The 24,821-nt window shown below is 31.3% G+C and overlaps 2 protein-coding genes across 4 annotated transcripts; one reads left to right on the top strand and one right to left on the bottom strand.

The window, feature by feature from the left end:
- Nucleotides 1-1,061: 1,061 nt before the first annotated feature.
- Nucleotides 1,062-3,764, bottom strand: LOC140833860 (protein IQ-DOMAIN 19-like). 3 transcript variants are annotated; one of them, XM_073198337.1, is made up of 5 exons: nt 3,555-3,760; nt 2,872-3,380; nt 2,432-2,671; nt 1,395-2,093; nt 1,068-1,309 (listed from the first exon to the last, which is right to left on the bottom strand). In XM_073198337.1, the coding sequence occupies exons 2-5, from the start codon at nt 3,328-3,330 to the stop codon at nt 1,289-1,291; spliced, it is 1,419 nt and encodes a 472-aa protein (XP_073054438.1). In that variant the 5' UTR covers nt 3,331-3,380; nt 3,555-3,760; the 3' UTR covers nt 1,068-1,288. The 3 variants fall into 3 exon arrangements, with proteins under 3 accessions (XP_073054439.1, XP_073054438.1, XP_073054437.1); XM_073198338.1 differs by having other exon boundaries at nt 1,062-1,309; nt 2,450-2,671; nt 2,872-3,764; XM_073198336.1 differs by having other exon boundaries at nt 2,872-3,760.
- An 18,166-nt stretch (nt 3,765-21,930) lies between these two features.
- On the top strand, nt 21,931-22,891 carry LOC140835376 (uncharacterized). The gene is made up of 3 exons (XM_073200868.1): nt 21,931-21,999; nt 22,073-22,299; nt 22,573-22,891. The coding sequence occupies exons 1-3, from the start codon at nt 21,931-21,933 to the stop codon at nt 22,889-22,891; spliced, it is 615 nt and encodes a 204-aa protein (XP_073056969.1).
- The last annotated feature ends 1,930 nt before the right edge of the window (nt 22,892-24,821 follow it).

The raw sequence follows: 24,821 nt of genomic DNA, 5'->3' as shown, positions 1-24,821 counted from the left end.
AGAACGGAGCAAGAAGTTCAAGGAATCTCTCAAAGGGTTCATGGCAAGCCACCAAGAGCATACTAATCAAGTTTGGAATCACTATAATGTTATTCAAATGTTGAAGGACCAAAAAGAAACCATTCATGCCGAGACATGGGGCCCAAAGCAGAATTCTCCACCCCTCATACAGAACTTCAAAAATTCAGAATTTTGGCGCATAATTAATTATGGAAACACAATTTTCGAGTTTTGAAAGATATTTTGCCATGTTTTTTTTATTAAATATACCTTGTAACATTGGATTATGAGAATATTATAAAGAATTTTATTGAATTTTGTGAGTTTTCTCTCAAATTCAAAAGTTTTTTTCCTTTTTTAATAAAAATTTTTAATAAAAAATCAAACTAATCAAATATTCAATCTTTGTGGAATTTGTTGTTTATTTTCACGCGGATTGTTAAAAACAAGTTTTTTTTGAAGGTTCGTTTGAATTTCTATTATTTATATCGTGATTGATTTTTATTAATAATTTTTTGTGTAGTTTAAGAGTAAATATAATAACCAATTACTTGTTTTAAAATATCGGGACATACAATGGTTCTTTTTTTCATTGAAGCGAGTGCGTGATTTTTGTTTTAAATCGCGCTTTTTTATTGTTTTGGAAAATCATATCATATTTTGAGGATTTAAAACTAGTATTTGATGTGTTTTTAATGTTATACATTTTTTTATAATTACTTTCTATTTATATTATTAATATTATTTGGGTAAGTGATTTTTTAATTAAAATATAATAGCTGAAATTGAATTATTATATGATTTGTTTGATCATGACATTTATTACTTGTTATTATGTGACAATGATAATATTTTTATTTTTGAGAATCAGTGTTTCTTCCATATTTTTTAGTTCTTCTTTAAAAAAATGATGGGATGTCCGCGTAACCCGTAACTTGTGGCGTGCCGGGTTGAGATTTTTCCAACCCGTTGTATTGGCGGCCGGCCGTTGACAGCACTGATGAAACTCCACAAGCCAAAATAACATACATGAAGTAAAATAAGCTTACACTTGAATGTATGTATCAAGTTACCCTGCAACTTCCGCTTTATCTAAAATCAGTATCCAAGTCATAAAACATGAAACCAAAAAGTAGTTACGAAAATAAATACAAGCATGAAAGCTTCAATACAATGCTCCAAAACTTACATAAAATCAAACCTTACTAGTTTTTATTTTTGTATCTGCAGATATTACTCTGATCAGATGTGGTTCTGGCTTATGTGCTTGTTCATCAGCAACAAGAAATTAGTACCCAACTCCTTGAACCTGCGGAATTCAGCCAGTATTGAATCTTTCGTGTTTATTCATCACATAATCAAGCATACACGTTAAGGTTCGTTTAATTTCTTACGTCGAATATTCCCACGAGGGATCTGCTGTATGTAGTGTTACTCATGATAGTACTAGTCGATCCACATTCACTTTCCTTTATTGAAACGTTTGATCTATCGAGCTTCACAGAATACGAGTTCGGATAGTTCTGAGCCTTTGGCCTGACATGAGATGATGATCTTTGCACTCTAACAGCTTTTGGGACGTGACTTCTTCCTTCTAAAGACGGCCTTCTCGTCCTGCTCGGTTGCCTTTCAAATGTCTCGAGAGGGCGTTGCTTCGGGGCACTGTGGGATCGGAGTTTAGCCTTGGAAGACTCTGTGTTGGCCATATAACTTGGGTAGAATGAGCATTCGTCGTAAATAGGCTCGGCACATTCTGATCTGGGGTAGGAATAAGGGAGCCTAGCTTGATCGAGTTTGGATATTATTGGTGTGTAGCACTGGGCGCTGTTTTGTGTTGTTTCGAAAGAGTATTCTTCGAAATGGTTGCTGCAGGCTCGTGGGCTCGATTCGGTTATGGCTGATGGTGATGGTGATATTTGGCAGGGCCCTTCTTGTAACTTCAGTGATGCACGGGGCGTGGAAATTCTGGGATCATTAGGTATGTGGTTTGGGGTGTGGTTTGAGTAGCTGTTTCTTGGTTTGGCCATTGTTTTGTTGCCTCCGAGATCCATCTCCACAATCTTGATGTTTTCTTCATGGTTTTTATCGAAATCCTAAAGAAAAAACCAAGATGTCAAGTGGGAATTAAGGTGGCATGAATACATGAACTTGTGAAGCAAACTAATCATTTTCTTTGCTACAGAAAGGACCCAAAAGGGCAGAGCAGAGTACTTATGAGTTCCAACTAAAAGTACATACATTCAAACTTCATGAGATTTTTATAAAATTCTTAACTTCAACTCAAAAGTTTCATTCTTTTTTGTTTTCAAATTCTACACGTGAAAGTTGAAACGCATGAGCCATATTTCTAGTACCAAGACTATAACTTGCAATGGCGAAGGTGAAAACAAGCTAACTTTTGGAATTTAGTCGAAAACTTCACTCAACTTACTTGAGTAGAGGTCCGAACCTTGGTATCCTGCGGTGACTTTCTGTGATTAAACCGTGTTTGCGAGATCAATTTTGTTTCTTCAGCGGCCATTCGAAGCCGTTGGACTCGAGCTCGAACTTGAACATTGATCAGTGCCTGCATACACCTAAGTGTAGTGGCTGCCTGTTTTCTCACCAAATGCCCCCTAACCAATGCCTGCAACTTCACTAGTCCTTTTAGTGCATTCAAAGCCTTCCTCGCCTGCAAAAAAATGACATGTTCAATTATTATGGAATTCAGGAAATGGGTCCATTTCAAACAATTAAACCAATAAATGACAACTGAATCAGGGCCTTTTATTAAACAGATCAAGACTAAAAAATTTATATGAAAATGACCCCAAAATTAACTGCGTGGAGATATTGACCAATTCCGACTTGAAAATTTCAAGAAATGCATACCAAATAACCTCTAAAACAAGACTGAATCTTTATCGCCGCAGCTTCTTCAACCGGAGCACTTCTCCTGCTGCCGGAGGCTGCTGCCCTCGTCTGAATCACGAACGCAGCCGACTTGGCTTCCCCCGCCGCTCCATCAGCGGCAGCCGCAGTAGCCACCGCCAACGCACGTTTCTTCTTGTCAGATTCAAATATCACATGTGGGGTGGTGTCGGCGGCAGCATTCTTCACGGCATTCGTCTCCTGCCGCCCCGGCGCCGTGGCTGAAGAGCGGCGGAAGCTCCATCGACGCTTCTCCCTCGGTGCCGTGGGCTGCGGAACCGACATGGGAATCGTGTGACGATTCTCATCTCCACCACCGTTGGAAGAAATTTGATTGTGATTTCTCGGATTCTCTCTCCCTTTCTCCTTATCTTTCTTCCCTATCAAGAAATTCTTTATCCACTTGCCAGTCTTCCCCATATCTCCTCTCACTATCAAACAGCTCTCCCCCCTCGCATTCTACATATATTCTTTAAAAAAAAAAAAAACCAAAACGAAAACAACAATTAACGACACACAACTCTCCTCCTACGATCAACAGTACCTTCCAATAAATTCATACAATCTTTCAAATTACTGATGAGAAGTTTCAAGAAACGAAGAACAGAAAAGCAGGAATCTTGAAAGTGGGATTGATTCTTTACCCGTCGGAAGAGCTAAAAAATCTTTTTTCTAATCTGACAAATTTGGAAAAGAAAATGGAGACTTTTGGAGAGATGGTGGGAGATTAAAAAAAGGGTATCTTTTAAAGTAAAAAAAAAATATTGAATGAGGCCGCCGGGGGTGATCAGAATGCATGTGAGATTGGTGGAAGAAGATGCCTTATTCTTGTACAATACTCATGCAATGATGGGGATATGTTATCCCACATTAAATTGGGGCTGGCCAATTTTAGCATGCCTCCATTTCTTTGTATGTCTATTTTTTATTTTTTTTGGTGTGATTCTATTGGCACTTTTCTATCTAATATGATAATAACATTTCCATTAAAAAGTGGTTCATTACTTTATTTCAATAACTTATTTTTAAATCTTTTATAGGCTTTGGAATCGGAATCTTGTAACATATATCTATCACCACCTTATCTTGATAATTGTTTTTTATTATTTTTTACTTGTATTTTTAAAATTTTAATATTAATATATATAACACATGCATAGCTTGTTAAGAAGGTTAATGAGACACTACCTTAGGGTATTATCACGATTATGGATATTAATTTTCTCCACGAGTTTACAGACGTGCGAGGAAAACCCAAAACATGGACAAGAATCCTCAATTTTTTTTACAGTTGCGCTCGGCTTCGAGGATGTTTTAAAATCCCCGAAATAATTTGGGAAGGGTATGGGGATATTATCTTCATCCCGAGAGTAGGTCTCTTGTGAGACGGTCTCATTAATCTTTATATGTGAGACGGGTCAGTCCTACCGATATTCACAATAAAAAGTAATACTCTTAGCATAAAAAGTAATATTTTTTCATATATAACCCAAATAAGATATTTGTCTCACAAAATACGACCCGTGAGACCGTCTCACACAAGTTTTTGCTCATCCCCGAACCCGTCTCGAAAATAATATTAATAATAAAAATAATAATGTTATTAGTATTAATAATATAATAATAATAATAATATCACTAATAATAATAAATAAATATAAGTTTTGGTTTGAAACGAGAATGAGGATTTGATTCCCGCGATTTTGGATTCGGGATTCCACAAACTCGAAAAGACGAAGATCGGGGTGGATATGAGGGTAAGGATGAAATTCGAGGACAGAAGTGAGATGACAAACCTGCCACATCCCATCTCATTGACATCTTTAATCACAATCATATAACCATTGGTTCATATTAATATTAATGTCTATAATACTAACATAACAAAAATAGATAATTAAATCACCCACTAAGATAATATTTTTAGAATAACTTGAACCCAACTCATCCAACTATATTGGTACTGTAATTTTCTAATTATCACGACGTATAGTTCAGTACTCAAATTGCAATGTCACACATGGAGTTACTTGAAATTTCATTCTCTAAGAAATAATCTTTTTCAACTTTCATAAAATAATCCTTTTTTTAGGGATTTGTGCCTAATAAAATATCATTCTCATTATATTTGATCTCAATTTATTGATTTTTATATATTGGTAAATTAATTCACAAACAAGAAGATGAGTTGAATACTCCCACTATCTGGAATATAATATGACCTCATTGGGAATAGTAATATTTTAATATTGATAATCATAATATTTATTCTTTGTTTTTTGTTTTTTGTTTTGTATAAGATTAATATCATTCGATCATTTCGTTTTAAAACGAAAAATATGTGACACGCACGATCTAAGAAAAGACTGAGTTGTATATATAAATTCCCATATTTTTTTCCATTTATTTTGAAGTATTTTTTAAACATTTTTATGATATTGAGAGATCCATGTATATTTCCTTTTTAAAAAAAATATATATTACAAATGGACCCAAAAGCATTTATGAATAGAATGGTGGACAAACAAACTATTAATGTAAGATTTACGTTTATGAAGAGGACATATTTTGTGTCGCTGTATGATTCGTACAGATAAATTCACATTTGAAACAAAAAATGACGATTGTAAAAGAAGTGAAAATTACAATTGAAAAGACTTAACAAAAATAAAATACAAGTTATTTTTAAAAATAAGATCCATTTTAAGAATTGTATTTAATATCGGTCTCAATGTTTATTACGAAGTGTGTATATTTTATAAGAGTGAGTTTCATGTGAGACCGTCTCACGGATCATAATCCGTGAGATGGGTCAACCCTACCCATATTCACAATAAAAAGTGATACTCTTAGCATAAAAAGTAATATTTTTTCATGGGTGACCCAAATAAGAGATCCGTCTCACAAATATGACCCGTGAGACCGTCTCACACAAGTTTTTGCCATTTTATAATTGCATCTTTCAGAGCGATTCCGATTATTTTATTTTCTTTCGTTGTATTATTTGATCTATATATCGAAACTGAGAACATTAGATATTATGATATTTATTCGGAAAAGATGTCTTATCTTCTATTCTCTTCTCTTGGGCTTACTACTCGGGCAAAATTTGGACTGAGTTTTATTGGTTTATAATTCATTGTTTCGCCTTTGAATCAAAATTAATCATCTTACTTATCATTATGTGTTTGCAAATACTTAAAAAAATATTATGATTTTTATTTTACAAAATTTTGCAAATTCATAGAGAAAGAATCTATAATCATTTTTTTTTAAAAATATTTGCAAAAACTACCAATATAAATAAACTATAACTTTGAGTAATTTTTTGTGCTTATTTCACAAAACCAATCTTGATAGACCGATTAGTGAATTAAAAAAAAAAAGAAACAGAAATAATATTTTATTGCCATTAAATAGTTGTTATAATTCATTGTGAAGAAGTGGAATTGAAGGCAATAAACTTAATAGTTGCCCAGTGGGCAATCACGTGATTTCTTCATATGCTTCCTCTTTGACCAAGGGCTGGTCTTTGGGAAGCATTCGCTAGTGTTAAATAAATAAAATAGTCATGTTAATCACATTTATTTGGGGTTTTCATTTCATGAGAATATGATTTATATATACATATATATATATATATATATATATATATATATATATATATATATATATAATAAAATAGTCATGTTAATCACATTTATTTGGGGTTTTCACTTAATGAGAATATGATTTATATATATATAGAGCAATGATACCCTGTACACTCTTTTCCTGCATATCTGTGGGTTTGCCACGTATATATATAGAGCAATGATACCATGCACACTCTTTTCATGCACACCTGTGGGCGTCTGCCTACGTGGCATGCTCACAACCACACAAATTTTTTGTTTTGTTTTTTTAAAAAAATGCTGACCAATCATGCACCGCCACGTAGGCGGTGCTCATGATACCCTGAACACCTGGTGTGCAGGGTAACAAATTCGTATATATAAATATATATATATATATTTATATTTATATATATATATATATATTTATATAAACATTGTGTTTATAAGCCTTTATCAAATTATAGTAAAAATATCGAAAACTAAATTTTAAAAAAACTTCGGCGATATAATATTTGTCTCTTCATCCATTTTCTATCTTGCTTACTCTTTCGTTTACACAAAAAAAATATTACAGTTCTCATCAATTTTCCTCGCTTAAAATTTTTTATCTTGTTTCATCATTCTTGAAAAAGATTATACTCTTACAGGATCTCAGTATCTTGTTGTGTCTGCTTCTATTTCAGTGTAACTATTATTTTTAAATTTTGTTATAATCTCATATAATTAAATACCGTTACTGCTATAGACAAGTCTGATTGTGAAAGACCTATTACTGGATAATTCAGGGGTAGAGCCAAAGAGCATGGTGTGAACCATACATATTATTCAATAAACTTATAAAAAATTGAAACATTTCTGAGGTATGAAAATAAAATCTAAATTAGAAATCACATGTCATATCATATTCTATTTCTCGAAAGAAATAAATGTTTGTGTTATGCTAGCAAGTAGAAGTAAAAATAAAATAGACAACATTTCTGATTTTGTTCTTTCACTATCAGTTGAAAAGGTACTCTAGAGATAACCAATAATTTTAATTTTTTTTTACAATTATGATTTCTTATTTATTTTTATAATTTTCAAATCATAATTTTAGGTTACTATTATTCTCTCAATTTTTATTATATTATCATTATTTGTCATTATGTTATATTTACGTGAACATATATTTTTCAAAAGTTTTTCTTGGTATATAATTTTTAAATTTATATAGTGTTATAATAAAATTGAAGTGATTTTATTTATTATATTTAAAATTTTCATTAATAATATATTAGCTATTATTTTGTTTTTATAGTTGTATATTTGTTTTTATGCAAAAATATTTTTGTAGTTTATATTTATTTTATTGTCAATATTATTGTTATATTTATCATTTATGTGAATAATACTATTAGAATTTCTAATTTATCAATAATATAATATTTATTTATTATAGTATGTGTTTGAATATCTTATGTTCACAATCTTAATTTTGATGTTAACAAAACTTGTGTAGGAACGAGTGCTTATCGTTTTACCAAAAACTATAGCTGATGGTAATGGTGCAACTCAAATCTTTAAAACCGCACAGCAGCTCAAGCACCACGGTTCGATTGCTATACCAAACAGGGATAATTATTGCACCAACAATCTCTCTCGCAATAATTGCACTCCTTGCAATCAATGAAAATCGAACCCGTGATCTTGGCTTTGATACCAGTTGTAGGACCGAGCGCTTGCCGCTTTAGCAAAAGCTATAGCTAGTAGTAATGGTGCAACACAAATATTTTAAACCGAACAACATCTCAAGCACCACGATTCAATTGCTCTACCAAGCAGAGACAATTATTGCACCAAAAATTTGTTACTTTGTTTCTAACAAAATTACATAGAGCGCAGAAAGCTGAAATTGATCGGGTCGCAAACTGATCAGTTTCAAAATCCAAAACTGAAGCTGTCGAGCGCAAATTGATTGTTCAGCTAATAGGTGATTCAACAATAGACCTTCAAAAGCCCGGCCAGCTGATGAAGAGCTCAACTGATGAACTCAGCTGAACAAAAAAAAACTGATACACTGGAATCAGTCCAAACTGATTTCACTAGACCAGCTTAGAAAAACAGTTCATCAGGAAAGTTCAGAGCATCTGTGGTAACTGATCCGTTCGCATGTTACGACAAAACTATCTAATGGAATCCAGCTAAACATGATTATTCAAAGTACAAGCTACAAGCTATCTCACATAAGAAGGTACAATAACGGATGTTGCAACAAAACTGAAATTAGAAAAGCTTTCAGAACAGTTGTAAGAATGACAAAATATGTCCAAAAGAACCACATGCAAATGCAACATACATTATTATAAAGTCTTCATGTACGGTTAGCTGAGCACCTATAAATACTAGACCAAGACTACTGAAGATGATAACAACCACATCAACAACAATAAGAGAGGAACTACAACCGAATTCCCGTATGTGAAGAAAACTAAGGGCACACTCATTTCATATCATCTTAATAGAAGCAGTTACCTCAGTTGTGTGAGAACACCTTCGTGTTGTATCGATTAGATCAGTTCTCACATATTCATACACATCAATCACATATACAGAGGGTCAAGCTTATTGTTTAGCTGAGTGAATTTTTACACAAAGACATTAAAGGTTGTGTTTGTAGTCTTGGCATAAAGACGTTAAATATTATACATATTGCAAGGTGATGTCTGCAATCTTAATTGATAGGAGTTCTAGTTGGGTGTTGTCCTTCTGGAGTGAGTTTGTATAAAGAGTTGTATAAATCAAAATCTTTTAGTGGATCCTACCCTAGGTGGTAAACGGGGTAACGTATGAGCAGTTAAAGTCTCCAAACATCCAGAAACATATCTTGTGTCCTAAGTGTTTAACTATTGTTCTCAAACTTATTTGATCAGTTCAAGCTGATATTAGGTCAATTCCTCATATAACTGAACTGATACAAGCCAAAATTGATCTCCCTTACTTTCAGTTTAAACACAAGCTAAAAGCTTTAAACTGTCCATTTTTCTTCACGAATAATTAATTCGAGTATCTTCCGCTTGGAGTGAAAACCAAACTCGATTTTATTGATCGGTGTATTCATTCTTAGAACACAAACTATTATAGCTTAGGAGAATATTGTGTTTGAACACCTTCAAAGGTGTCAAAATTTATCCAACAGTATGTATTATTAATTTTGATTTTAATAATATAAGAAAAATCAATTTGGATATTAATTTTATTATTCTTAAAATTAAAGAGTATATGTATTAAAATTTGAAAAATAAAGAAGTTTTTTTATTCCTGTTATTATTATTAATTATTTTATAATGCTATCATAATTGTTTTATTTTTAAAATTGTAATTATTACATTTAAAAAATTAAATAAAAATTATAGTATAAATTAATATTTTTTTATTTGTCATTAGTTAATTTTTATATATGAAATGTAGGATGAAATTTAACATTGGACCAATAGATAATAATGTTTTACGTAGACAAAAAGTTCATATATCAAGTTTGATATTCTTGCAAATAATTTGGATAAAACTTTAAGGGCGTGCCGATTTGCCAATATTTTATCAAAATTATGTGAAGATAAAAATGTTACATTATCGTGTTCTTGCGCATTTAAATAATATGGAAGTCCATGGAATTATTTTGTTTAAGATTTCTCAAATATGATAATCATATGATTACGGCTCTCGTTAAAAGCTGACGTTGGGAGACACATACACTGTTGACCAAATCTTTAATTTGTAATCAAATCTATTCATGACTAAAAATTACGAATGATTTATACGAATTTTTTTTTAAGTTGCATGTAATTTTTTTTTTTTTCAAATTATTCATGCCATTAGATTCAGAATTTTTTATGGATGGTTTCTTTATTGATGACCAATTTCTCATCAAGTTTAATTTAAAAAAAAACAGTTTATTGATTTTGTATCTAAGTTAATAGATATTTTTATATAATAGACCAAGAACACTGAATACATAGAGTTGTATGCATTTTTAAAAAAAAAATATATCATTTATTCACGTATAAAAGAATCTATGATTCAGATAACAAAAAAAAACTTATTTTTGTTGTGAAAAAGTAAAAATTTATGGTAAAAAGTAAAAATCTCAAACTCTCAAAATTTACCAAACTACACACTTTATAATATTTTTCTCTCTACTCAATTGTGATTTTCTTCACAAATGAGAGATCTATTTATAGGAAATCTTTACAAATAATCCAAAAATAAAATATATCCTTACCTACATCATCACACACTAATTTTCAATATTTACAACTCTTATTTTCAACATTCAAATATTCAATACACACATTTTAAATATATTTTTCGACACTCCCCCTTGTGATGATGATCATAATGATTGTCTTCATTACGTGTTTTTATACTGCCTCGTTAAAAACCTTACTAGGAAAAACCCATTGGGATAAAAACCATAGTAAGGGAAAAAGAGTGCAGTCACGTAAACTCCCCCTGATGTTGACATGAACAATTCTTCACAAATTTCGTAGATTGCGCATCCCAATATTATATATGTGCTTTCTGAATATTGTCATAGGAAGTGCCTTTGTGAAGAGATCTGATGAGTTTTCACTTGATTGAATGTGACGAACATCAATACATTTATTCTTCTCTAGCTCCTTGGTGAATGCGAAGAACTTAGGAGGAATATGTTTAGTTATGTCGCTTTTTATGTATCCCTCTTTCATTTGAGCAACACATGCAGCATTATCTTCATATAGTATCACAGGCTTCTCGTCGAATGATAATCCGCATGAGATTTGAATATGTTGGGTCATTGATTTTAACCACACACATTCACGACTTGCTTCATGTAGTGCAATAATCTCGGCATGATTTGATGAAGTTGTTACGAGCGTTTGTTTCTGTGAACGCCAAGAAATTGCAGTGCCTCCACGAGTAAAAACATATCCAGTTTGGGAACGTGCCTTGTGTGGATCAGATAAGTATCCAGCATCGGCATAACCAATTATACTTGGATTAGCATCTTTTGAATACAAAAGTCCCAAGTCTGTCGTTCCTCGTAGATAACGGAATATATGTTTAATTCCGTTCCAGTGTCTCTTTGTTGGATATGTGCTAAATCTTGCCTACAAATTTACGGCAAAAGATATATCAGGCCTTGTACAATTTGTAAGATACATAAGGGCACCGATAGCACTTAGATATGGTACTTCTGGACCTAGAATATCTTCATCTTCTTCACATGGTCGGAATGGATCCTTTTCTATGTTTAATGATCTAACAACCATTGGAGTACTTAAAGGATTTGATTTATCCATATTAAAACGTTTAAGGATCTTTTCTGTATAATTTGTCTGGTGAACAAACATTCCACATTCTTTTTGTTCAATTTGTAAACTCAGACAATACTTGGTTTTTCCAAGATCCTTCATTTCAAATTCTTCCTTCAAGTATGACACAACTTCTTAATTTCCTTATTCGTTCCAATAATGTTTAAATCATCAACATATACAGCAATAATTACGCATCCGGATGTTGTTTTCTTAATGAAAACACAAGGGCATATTGAATTATTTACATATCCCTTTTTCATCAAGTGATCACTTAGTCGATTGTACCACATTCGACCGGATTGCTTTAACCCATATAATGATCTTTGTAATTTCACAGAATAACATTCTCTAGGTTTTGAACTTTGTGCTTCAGGCATCTTAAATCCTTCAGGAATTTTCATATATATATATATATTACTATCAAGTGATCCATATAAGTAAGCTGTAACAACATCCATAAGACGCATTTCTAAATTTTCAGATACTGCCAAGCTAATCAAATACCGAAACGTAATTGCATCCACCACGGGAGAATACGTTTCTTCATAATCAATTCCAGGTCTTTGAGAAAAACCTTGTGCAACAAGTCGAGTTTTATATCTTACTATTTCATTTTTCTCATTTCGCTAACGAATAAAAACTCATTTGTATCCAACAGGTTTTACACCTTCAGGTGTAAGGACTATAGGTCCAAAAACATTACGTTTATTTAGCGAATCCAATTCAACCTGGATGGCTTCTTTCCATTTTATCCATTCCTGCCGATTTTTACATTCACCAAAAGATTTTGGTTCATGATCTTCATTATCATTTATGATGTCGATTGCCACATTATAAGAAAATATATCGTCGATTTCTTCTATATCTTTTCGGTTCCATATTTTTCCAATATTAATATAATTGATAGAGATTTCATGATTCTCGTCAGTTTGTGGTTCTGACAGAACATTTTCATCATCATGTGTTTCTTCAGGAACATCATTCTCTATTTTGTGATCATCATGTGTTTCTTCAGGAGCATTATTCTCTATTTTGTGATCATCGTGTTTCTCTATGAATTTTCTTTTTCCAGGATTTTTATCCTTGGAACCGACTGGCCTTCCACGCTTCAGGCGTTTTACGACATCATGACTTTGTCCAATTTGTTTCTTTGGAATTACAATTCGAGCAGGAGCATTTACAGCATGTATATATGATTTAGTTACCCCTTTTGCATCTGTAAATGCATCTGGTATTTGATTTGCTATTCTTTGCAAGTACACAATTTGTTGTACATCTTTTTCACATTGTTGTGTTCTTGGATCCAGATGTAACAATGATGATACATACCATGTAATTTCCTTTTCGGTATGTTTCTGTTCTCCCCCTAACATTGGGAAGATTTCCTCATTAAAATGACAATCAGCAAAACGTGCTGTGAACACGTCGCCTGTCTGAAGTTCAAGATATCGAATGATTGATGGACTATCATAACCGATATAAATTCCAACATTTCTTTGAGGTCCCATTTTCTTTCGTTGCGGTGGTGCAATAGGCACATACACCATACATCCAAAAATTCTCATATGAGGAATGTCTGGTTCTTTACCAAATGCAAGCTGCAATTGGGAGTATTTATGATATGCACTTGGTCTGATGCGAATTAATGAAGTAGCATGTAAAATTGCATGTCCCCATATAGAAATAGGGAGCTTTGTTTTCATAATCATTGGTCTAGCAATCATTTGAAGACGTTTAATCAATGATTCAGCCAATCCATTCTGTGTATGTACATGAGAAACAGGATGCTCAACAATGATTCCCATAGACATACAATAATCATTGAAAGTCTGGGAAGTAAATTCACCAGCATTATCAAGTCTAATTTTCTTGATTGTATAATCGGGAAATTGATTCCTCAATTTTATTATTTGAGCAAGTAATCTTGCAAATGCAACATTTCGAGTTGACAATAAACATACATGTGACCATCTGCTGGAGGCATCAATCAATACCATAATGTATCTGAATGGTCCACATGGTGGATGGATTGGTCCACAAATATCACCCTGAATACGTTCAAGAAACATTGGTGATTCAGTTTGGATTTTGACTGGTGATGGTCTTATAATAAGTTTTCCAAGAGAACATGCTTTATATTGAAACTTATAATTCTGAAAGATCTTCTGGTCTTTCAGTGGATGACCATGTGTATTTTCTATGATTCTTTGCATCATTGTTGAACCAGGATGTCCCAATCGGTCATGCCAATTTGTTAATATTGAAGAATTATCAACTACCATGTTTGATTCAATGAGACTTATATGTGTATAATGCAATCCAGTAGGAAGCATTGGTAGTTTTTCAATCACATATTTCTTTCCTGATTTATATGTGATAAGACACATATATTTCTCATTCCATTCATTCATTGTTTGAGTATCAAACCCATGGGAATATATATCATTAAAACTCAACAAATTTCTTTTCGATTGTGGTGAATATAAAGTATCATTGATAAAAAATTTTGTATCATTAGGTAACAAAAATTGAGCTTTACCACATCCTTTAATCAAGTCTACAGGACCTGATATTGTATTCACCGTTGTTTTTGTTGGTTTTAGTTCCAAGAAATATCTTTTATCTCGGAGGATAGTGTGCGTTGTACCACTATCGGGTATGCAAACTTCAGCTTTGCTCATAGCATTTTCCATATTTGAACTTCAAAAAAATATGCAATGAAATAAAATTACTGACAACACATATATAAATATAACACATAACATAATTGTACAATAAAACATTATTATATGAATACATGAAAAACAAATTATTGTACATTTATATTCTACCACTATATTGTTCATTTTCAGAAAAATCATTGAGAAAATCTGCAGCATCAAAATTGTTCATTTCTATCCCACCAACATGTTGATCATTTCCAGATAAATCATTCATAAAATCACCAAAATTTAAAAAGAGTTGAATCACTCAAACGGTCACTGCGTTCAGTGAAGTTGGTCTCCTTTTCTTTTCCCTTTAATGATTCTTTATAAAGTTTGCAAAGATGCTCAGGGGCTCGACAAATACGGGACCAATGTCCTGGAGTACCACATCTGAAAAAAGAACTTTCATATTTTTTTGAGTGATTCTCATTAACACTTGTATTCTCATGATGCCTTTTCGGTGGATGGTTTGGGACGCTCTTTTGAGATGAGTTATAAAAATAACTATCTCTATTGTTTTCAAAACCACGGCCTCGACCACGACCACGGCCAATTCCACGTCCACGACCTCGACCTCGACCTCGACCTCGACCTCGATCTTGTCTTTGAATTTGATTTTGGTTTTGAGGTTTAAATTCATTTTTACTTACAGCATTTACTTCTGGAAATACTGTTGATCCAGTGGGTCGGGACTGATGATTTCTCATTAATAGCTCGTTGTTCTTTTCCGCCACAAGAAGACAGGCGATGAGTTCAGAATATCTCGCGAATCCACGTACTCTATATTGTTGCTGTAGAGTAATATTTGATGCATGAAACGTGGAAAATGTTTTTTCAAGCATCTCAGATTCCGTGACCTCATGGCCACAAAATTTTAGCTGCGAGATTATTTGATACATCGCTGAATTATAATCACTGACTTTCTTAAAATCTTGGAATCTTAACATATTCCATTCATCACGGACGGTCGGAAGTATAACTTCCCTTATATGTTCAAATTTTTCTTTCAATCCTTTCCACAGAGCCATGGGATCTTTTTCGATGAGATATTCAAATTTTAATCCTTCATCGAGATGTCGACGTAAAAATATTATAGCTTTTGCTTTTTCTTATGACGAAGATATACCATTTTCTTTAATGGTCTCGCTTAGACCCAATGACTCAAGATGCATTTCTACATCTAGAGTCCATGACATATAATTCTTTCCCGTGATGTCGAGCGCAACAAATTCGAGCTTTGTTAAATTTGATATGGTGGTACTAAAAAAATTACGATACATTTTATTAGTTAATGAATATTGCAATACAAAGTAATGGATAAACAACAACTACAAGCATTTGTAAAAATAAAGAAAACACACGAGGAGGATATTCTCCGATAAATACAAGACTCGTGAATATGATAACCAAAATAATTAAAAATAACCTTGAGAAAGCCATCTTCTTTTTTCTTCGAAAAATTTGATGAAGAATAATTTTTAGAGAAGAAGAGAAAGTTGGAGTGATTGAATGTGTTTGTGAGATGATATTTATAGGGAAAAAACTAGCCGTTTGTTGCTGTTTATGACCGTTGGTGTACAAAAAATAAAGTTATGTATTTCTATAATTTCATGGTAATAATATGATGTATATAATATTAGACATATTTAAATAATTATGTATATCATATCACATTATTATAATGAAGTGTCATAATTTATTTTATTTAAAAATCTTGTAGGCTTTTATACTTGTCGTACCCCTTACCGAGAGTGTGGGATGTCGTCTTAACATCCTCCCAGGATTTATAACAAGTTTTTGAAAAATTTATTTTTATTATTTCTAATAATAACATTATATTATATATTAAATAAATACACAATAAATAAATAACAGTAAAATAAATATTATTACTTTTGTTACCTTTTTCTTCTGTTTGGAGCTTGGAAAAGTATGTAGGACTTTTAGAGCTTCGTGCTGATAACGTGTTGTGAAAAAATAAAAATTTATGGTAAAAATAAAAATCTCAAACTCTCAAAATTTACCAAACTACACACTTTATAATATTTTTCTCTCTACTCAATTGTGATTTTCTTCACAAATGAGAGATCTATTTATAGGAAATCTTTACAAATAATCCAAAAATAAAATACATCATTACCTACATCATCACACACTAATTTTCAATATTTACAACTCTTATTTTCAACATTCAAATATTCAACATTCAAATATTCAATACACACATTTTAAATATATTTTTCAACAATTTTTATTAAATCTGCGGAATTCAAAGTTATGATAAAAATAATATTTTTTATATATCAAATCAAAACAGTTTTAAAATCGGACGTGATCGATCAATAATTTAACTTTTTAAATCAAATCAATATATATATATATATATGAAATCTGTATAAATTATATATATTAATCATACAAGGGCGGGGAGGGAAAGTTTTCATAACATAAAAATAAAAGTGAAATATTTTGATTTTAAAAAAACCCATTTATTTGGGTAACGTGATACAAATTTATTTTTCTTAGAGATTTATGTATTGTAATTCATTTTAAAAAAAAAATAAAAATCCCCCGCCTCATATGATTCAATGACACGATACCTGGTTAGCCGATTTTTTATAATTAAAATGGCATCTGGACCAAAATCCTCGCAAGGTTAGTTGACTGTTAACTGCACATGGCTTTGCTTCACAGATTGCATTTCAATTTCCCCACTCTAATTACGAATTATTAATGACAAAAACTTGTGTGAGACGGTCTCATGGGCCGTATTTGTGAGGCGGATCTTTTATTTGGGTCATCCATGAAAAAATATTATTTTTTATACTAAGAGTATTACTTTTTGTTGTGAATATGGGTAGAGTTGACCCGTCTCATAGATTAAGATCCGTGAGACGGTCTCACATGAGACTCACTCATTATTAATAATGTTTTTGGAAATAAAATATATTATATCAATGATAACGCGAAGGATGATTTATTAGAATGTAATAAATCAGTGATTTTAAAAAAATTAAATATAATATTCTCAACATGATATATTAAATAAAGCACAAGTTAAAAGTTTTTTTTATATAATCAGAAGGGTTATTATTATATATAAGTAATACATTTTCCAAATTATAAACATAACTTTTTCGTTCAATATATATTTTTTTACAATATAATAAAAATATTTTATTTAGTTAACTGTAATTAAATAATATTAATGAATAATTTGTGGAATTATATTCATGATCACACAATCACACTCCATCCCTAAAAATCCGACTCATTGATCGAAAGCTCCAATCCAGTAAAATATAGGCTGGGCCAGGTCCAAACCACAGTATGGGCTGGACCAGGCCCACACCACAATAACTCATGATATAGCCCAATGTCAAATGTATCAGTGTTCATTTCCCACTAGAACATGAGGATGAATTCTTGATTGATATTTTATAATTTTCACTCGCACACATAGTTTTGATATCCTGCACACCTACCGTGCACACTTTGGTGAACACCGATGAGTTGTCACTCACCTGTTGGATGTGATGAAATATAGAAAAATTGTGTATCCAATGGGTGAGTGACATCTCATTGGTGCTCACAAAGATGTGCACGGTAGATGTCCAAGATATCAAAACACACACACGCAGACAGATACGACGAATGATTCGATCTAAGACCAACTTTTTGGTAACCTGGAGAGAGTCTACCTAGTTAATTTGTGAATCTTGTCCTAGCTAAGCTCCATAATTTTCTGAGTCCCCTGTGCGTGATTTAAATCAAGACACCCCATGTTGTACGGATACAAACCCCCTTTCGAGGCGGCGCCACGGCCCGCTGTCGGATCAATAAAGCTAGTACAAACATGGAAAAACCACCATGTCTGACAGGCTGCGGTTGTAGGCTCCTAATACAGCTAGCTAATTCTGACTTCCGGAATTTGACATGAAAAATCATTAAATAATAATAATGATAATAATAATTTGCATTCAATATTGCGATTGTCGTTGGGTTTAAAATCAAATACAATTCGACACGGTTCAATTAAAAAACAAATCAAGTTTAGGTTCAGGATTTTCGGGTTCGAGTCAAATCAGATTTCGATTCAACCTCGAAAAATTTAATTTTTTTTAAAAAATATAATTAATAAATATTGTCTATATTTTTATTTATGGTATGTTTTAAAAAATATTTATTGTATATTTATATCATAAATTTTCATAATTTAATATTTCTTTTGAACATTTTTTTATTTTTTAAACAATTGTTTATTTGATTTAGTAAATATATTTTAATTTTCTACAATTATGGGGGTGTATTCAACCTTGGAAATTTAATTACTTTTATTGTATTTTGTAGAGTTTAAAAGTCTAGAGGTATTTAACATAGACTTTTATAAACTCTATAAAAATTTTGTGATATCCAAATTAGATTTTTCTAGAGTCATGAAAAGTATAGTGGTATTCAAACTTGACTTTTTAAAAATCTATAAAAATCTATAGGTATCCAATATTTCCATAGATTTACAATGATTCTAATATAATTTATTATCTATGTACAAACCTTAAAACTCTAGGTACATCTATAAAAACTCAAAAATTGTCTTCTACTCACCCTAGAGATTTTGGTAGACTTTTAATAGAATAAAAAGACAGCATTTTCTCGTTCTCACCCATATATCCCTCTTTCTCACTCAAAAGACAGTGTTTTCTCCTCTCTAGAGACAAATCGAGGGTTTCTCCAAATTTCAAAGGTATGAATCTTTTCTTGAATCGTTATTGATTTGATAAAAAAAAATATATTATGATTTCTATCTATATATTCAAATCATGGTGAGTTGACGGATTTTTCACGAATCTGAGAGAAAAAAAGATGGCGCCATTTGAAAGAACACTTGAGAAGCTTTCTGGTCGTTGGTATACTATCTGTTATAGCAATTCATATGTTATAGTTCTTTTCATAAAATACTTACATACATCTAATCTAGGGGTGTTCAACTAATGTTTTGTTAGTTTTAGATACAAATTCAAACCAAATCATATCGTATCAATTATATTGCTAGATAAATTAAAATTAATTCAATAATTTTAATAATATTTCAACAATTTCATAAGGAAAAGAATAGCTTTCGTCAAAATTAGTTATAATTGAGAAAGTAGTACAATTATTTTGAAGCAGTTGAAATAATATATTTATTTTCCAAACACAGTGTACTTAGCGCAAAGCGACAGTGTAAAGATTTCATATTTTCATCTTATAGGTTAGGATCACCAAAATGCCAAATAAATAAAAATAAGTAAAATTACCTTGGGAAAAAAGAAAAGAAAAAAAAGAAAGCTATTTTTACTGTAAATAGACCAATTCACGAGACTACTAATTTTTTTTTGGTAAATTCTTTCATTTAGGCTTTTTGTATTTTTTTTGTTTTTGTTAAATTTTTGTTGTGAGTATATAAAAACTTAAACTTGAAGGCATTTTTTTATTCTTTTTCTTTTATTTTTTTTATGAAATAGAATTCCATTGAACTTGTTAGTCCTTATTGTTTGATTGTTTGTATCACACTTTATCATTGTCTCTAGATCTTTTTACTTATTTTGGTCAATATCTAGTAACATGTATGTGCTTGTTTGCTTCTTATCACCGTATATTTTGTATCTTATGCATACTCAAGTAATCGTTACAATGAGGGATTCACAAGCAAAATATAATGTGTGGACGACTGAAGAGAGTAATGAATTGCTAAAAAACATGGTTGATGCCGCAATGCGAGGATGGCGTGATAAGAATGGAGTATCTAACAAGAAAATTGTGGAGAAAAAAATACTTCCTACTCTAAACAAAAAACTTGGATGTGAAAAGACTATGACACAATATCAAAGTCGTTTAAAGTGGTTCAAACAACGATACAACAATTATTGTAAGCTTATACGTCATAACTCTGGTTTTGGATGAGATTCTGTGACAAAGAAATTCACTGCTAAAGATGAAGTATGGGAGGATTATTTCAAGGTAAAAGTCTTTGAGTTAAAATAATAAATTTATATTTATAATTAGAATTATAACTAGTTTTAACAATTGTTGTTTTTTGTTCTTTACCAGTCTCATCCTAAACATGAATATTATCGGACAGACACTTTTGAGGATTATGAAGATTTGAGAATTGCGGTCGGGACTGCAACTGCTACTGGAAAATACTCAATTGGATTAGGAGATGATACTGATGCAAGAACATTTGATATAGAATAAAATAGGGAAACTAATTTATTAGATGATTATGTCTTTGATTATGATAGTGGTGAATTCGTGCAAAGTGACAAACAAGAATCTTCGCATCAGCTTCCATTTTTTGAGGACTCTGCTTTACCATTATCCCCTCAGCCTAGAAGTTCAGAGGTTCCATCAACTACAAAAAAACGAGATAGGACTGAGTTTGAAGCAAAATCAAGCACATTCAAGAATATAGACCCAAATTATATATGTGAAATATCTCACACTCTTGAGAAGGTAGTTTCTAAGATAGAATTAATAGGGAATGCAGGTGATACTTGTTGGGATGCTATCAAAGAGGTCACAAATTTGGATAATCGTACTCGATATAAAGTGCTTGATTTACTTAACACCATATCAAAGAAGATGGATTTCTTGAAAATGACAATTGAAGAGCGTTCGGGATGGATAGACTTAAATTAAATGAATGAGTATTTTTAGGGACATGATCAATAATGAGTTATATTGTGATTTAATTTCTGGACATATTCATTTTATTTGTTTTCTGATTGTAGATTTTTGGATTATTTATATAAACTTTGAGTTTTAAATGGAATGATGTTCAATAAATTCATAGACTTATTTTATTCTAATTCCTTGTCTGATATTAGGTGGTTCATTAAAATGTCATATATCAACATACATGATGTAGAAGATCAAATGGAAGAATAGGAATTCGGAGAAAAATTACATAAAACTTTTAGGTATTTGTTGAGGGAAATTCTTGGGATTTTCTATGTGCTAACTAAGCATATAACTACCATGAATAACGAACGTGTCCATCGTCCCTTAAATAGACGACCAATAACTTCAAGTGGATACGATTATATCCATAAAATATTAAAAGAGGATCCAACAAACTTTCGAGAAATTTATAGAATGTACCCTGACGTATTTTTAAAATTGTGTAACATCCTTAGAGAAAAAACACCATTGCAAGATACAAGATATATTTGTATTGAAGAAATGATTGCCATGTTTTTACTTGTTGTTGGTCAAAATACTCGATATTGCTTGATTCGTAAAATATTCGGTCGATCACAATACAATATTAGCCAAAAATTCAACAAAGTGTTGAGAGCATTGAATAGAATTGCAGCAGATATGATGGTCAAACCTGGATCTGGAGTTCCAGAAAAAATAAGAGAGAGTACAAGATTTTATTCTTATTTTAAAGTAAGTGATTAAATTCTTTTTAGTTGTTATTATTATAAGTACCACAATTTTTATTATGTTTTTCTTATTGTAGGATTGCATTGGGGCTATTGATGGCACTCATATTCCAGCAATAGTGTTTGAGCATGATACTAACAGTTATAGTAATCGTCACGGGACAATTTCTCAAAATGTTTTAGCAGCTTGTAACTTTGATTTAGAATTTATTTATGTGATCAGTGGGTGGGAGGGATCTGCCCATGATTCAAACATATTGGCAGATGCTTTATCAAGAAATAACGGGCTTAAAAGTGCCACAAGGTATGTTTTTTGTTCTATATGCTATACATCTAAATTTTTTGTAATTTTTCAAGATTATATATGTTATTCATTGGTTACTTGATTCTACAAATAATGTTCGATAGGTAAAATTTTTTTAGTGGATTGTGGATATGCAAATAGACGCCAATTCTTGGCTCCTTTTAGAGGTGTTCGTTATCATCTTTAAGAATTCACTGGCCAAGGTCGTAACACTGAAGATGCAAAAGAGTTGTTCAATCTTCGTCATGCCTCTTTGAGAAACGTCATTGGAAGGATATTCGGTATATTTAAATCGCGGTTCAAAATATTCAAAACTGCTCATCCATTTCCATATACAACACAGGCGGAGCTTGTATTGGCTTGTGCCGGATTGCACAATTTTCTTCGAAAGGAGTGTCGGTCTGATGAATTTCCAGTTGAACCAGAGAATGAAGTTCCACAACCTTCATCAGAACAAGTTTACGGGGATAACAACTTTGATCAAATATTTGGCACTGAAGAACAACAACGAGCAAATGCAAATGCATGGAGAGATATTATAGCAAACAGAATGTGGAGTGACGTTGATCATATTCACAAGAACAAATCTTAGATTTTTTCCATAAAAAACTGCTTATAATTTATCAAATTTCATAATGTTTTGATTAGCGATTTATCTATATTGATTAAATTTATTTATATATGCTTATAAAATAAAATTTTATTGATTAATTATTTATGCATGTTGAATAGACACGGTGATTGAAATTTTAATTTTGTTAAATTGAATTGTGATTTTTTTCATATATTAAATATATTTACCTTTTAAATAAGTAAATTTATTTCAAAGTGAATATGTTATTTATGTTAAATAATTACTAGTTCGAAGAAATAATATATATTGAAATTTTGATTTTGTTAAATTGAATTATAATTTTTTTTACAAAAAGTCTACAAAAGTCTACAAATATCTATCAAAATCTTACAAAAAATCTACAAAAGTCCATGAAATTCTGTTTACAAATCTGTGAGATTCTACAAAAGTCAATAAAAATCTACCAAATCTATGGAAATCTATCATTTAAAAAAAGTCATTGAAAGTCATTAAATCTCTACATTGAATACACCCCACGACTTTAAATTTAAATCATATATATGGGGAAGATTTTATTAGTATATGTTTAAAGTAAAATATTATTATTAGTATTTTGAATTTTATTTAATTTCCTTTTAAAAAAATTTTAAAAAATTCGAAATCAGGTTAATCAAGTTTATCGAGTTGATTCGAGTTCGGGTTGAGAGTTTTCGAGTTGATTCGGGTTCGGGTTGGATAATTTTTGAATATTACTATTGCTCAACTCAACCCAACCCACTCGAATTGACACTTTTAATTGTCATTGACTTATGATTAAATATTTTCTTCAAAGAAACTTTATTTTATATATCGCATATTGAAATTTCTAGTAGGATTTTATGCATTCATTTTCCAAAGTTTATGGTAAATTACACATTATTATCAAGAACTTTTAGTTTAATTTGATTTGAGACATTACATTGAATAAATTATATGATATGAGAATGATAATTAATCATATATGGACCGTAAAATGATTAATAACCTAAATTTTTTACAATTTCAGTCAAACATTTGATGAAATAAAGATGTGTAATCAACTAATCTTTCATCATTCACATCAAACCGTACCTAATACAATTAATATATAAAACAAGCATATATACTAAACAATATTTGTTGTGTGTAATAATTATCCCTGTTTTGTAGAGCGATCGAACCGTGATGTTTGAGTTTTTATGCGGTTTAAAAGATTTGAGTTACATCATTACTAATAGCTATAGTTTTTGGTAAAAACAGTAAGCACTCGATCCTACAATATTCATATATGACACATTTTTTTATTAGAAACAATAAAAGAAATTATCCCCTTACTACCAAATCAATTAAATAAAAGTCACTATAGTTATTTATTTTTTGACGATGAAAGATGGTACACTTATTAATTAACCAAGTCACTCTCTTAACAATTCTAGTGACATGGTGCAGTCTGATTCGGACTCACTCTTCATTTATGGGTTGGCAGCTAGCTAGAAGCCTAGAGCACCCAAACCATAATTAATTTTGATTTTAATTCGATCCACATATTTATTGGTTGGATTCATCCTTCAATATCCACATTACATAAAAAAATTCTATTAATCATCATTGTCAAATAGCAACTTATTATTCGAATTGATGAAATTGATGAATATTTGATCATTTATTATTAACAATATATTCGATTATCTATATCAATATTTTATCGAACGAGTATGTCACATAGGGTTTGCTCGGTGCGGCTTAATTACCTGACTAACGTGACTTATATGGTATTGCATAAGCACGAGAGTTTACTTATTGTAAATTAAAAGATTGCGACTGCAGGAATTTCTTTATCGAACGAGTATGTCACATAGGATTTGCTCGGTGCGGCTTAATTGCTTGACTAACATGACTTATATGGTATTGCATAAGCACGAGAGTTTAC

Source organism: Primulina eburnea, chromosome 6 (assembly GCF_022965805.1).
Source record: "Primulina eburnea isolate SZY01 chromosome 6, ASM2296580v1, whole genome shotgun sequence".
NCBI classification, from domain to species: Eukaryota; Viridiplantae; Streptophyta; class Magnoliopsida; order Lamiales; family Gesneriaceae; genus Primulina; species Primulina eburnea.
The sequence above is the reverse complement of the archived record's forward strand: the minus strand, read 5'-3'. Positions and strand labels throughout refer to the sequence as shown.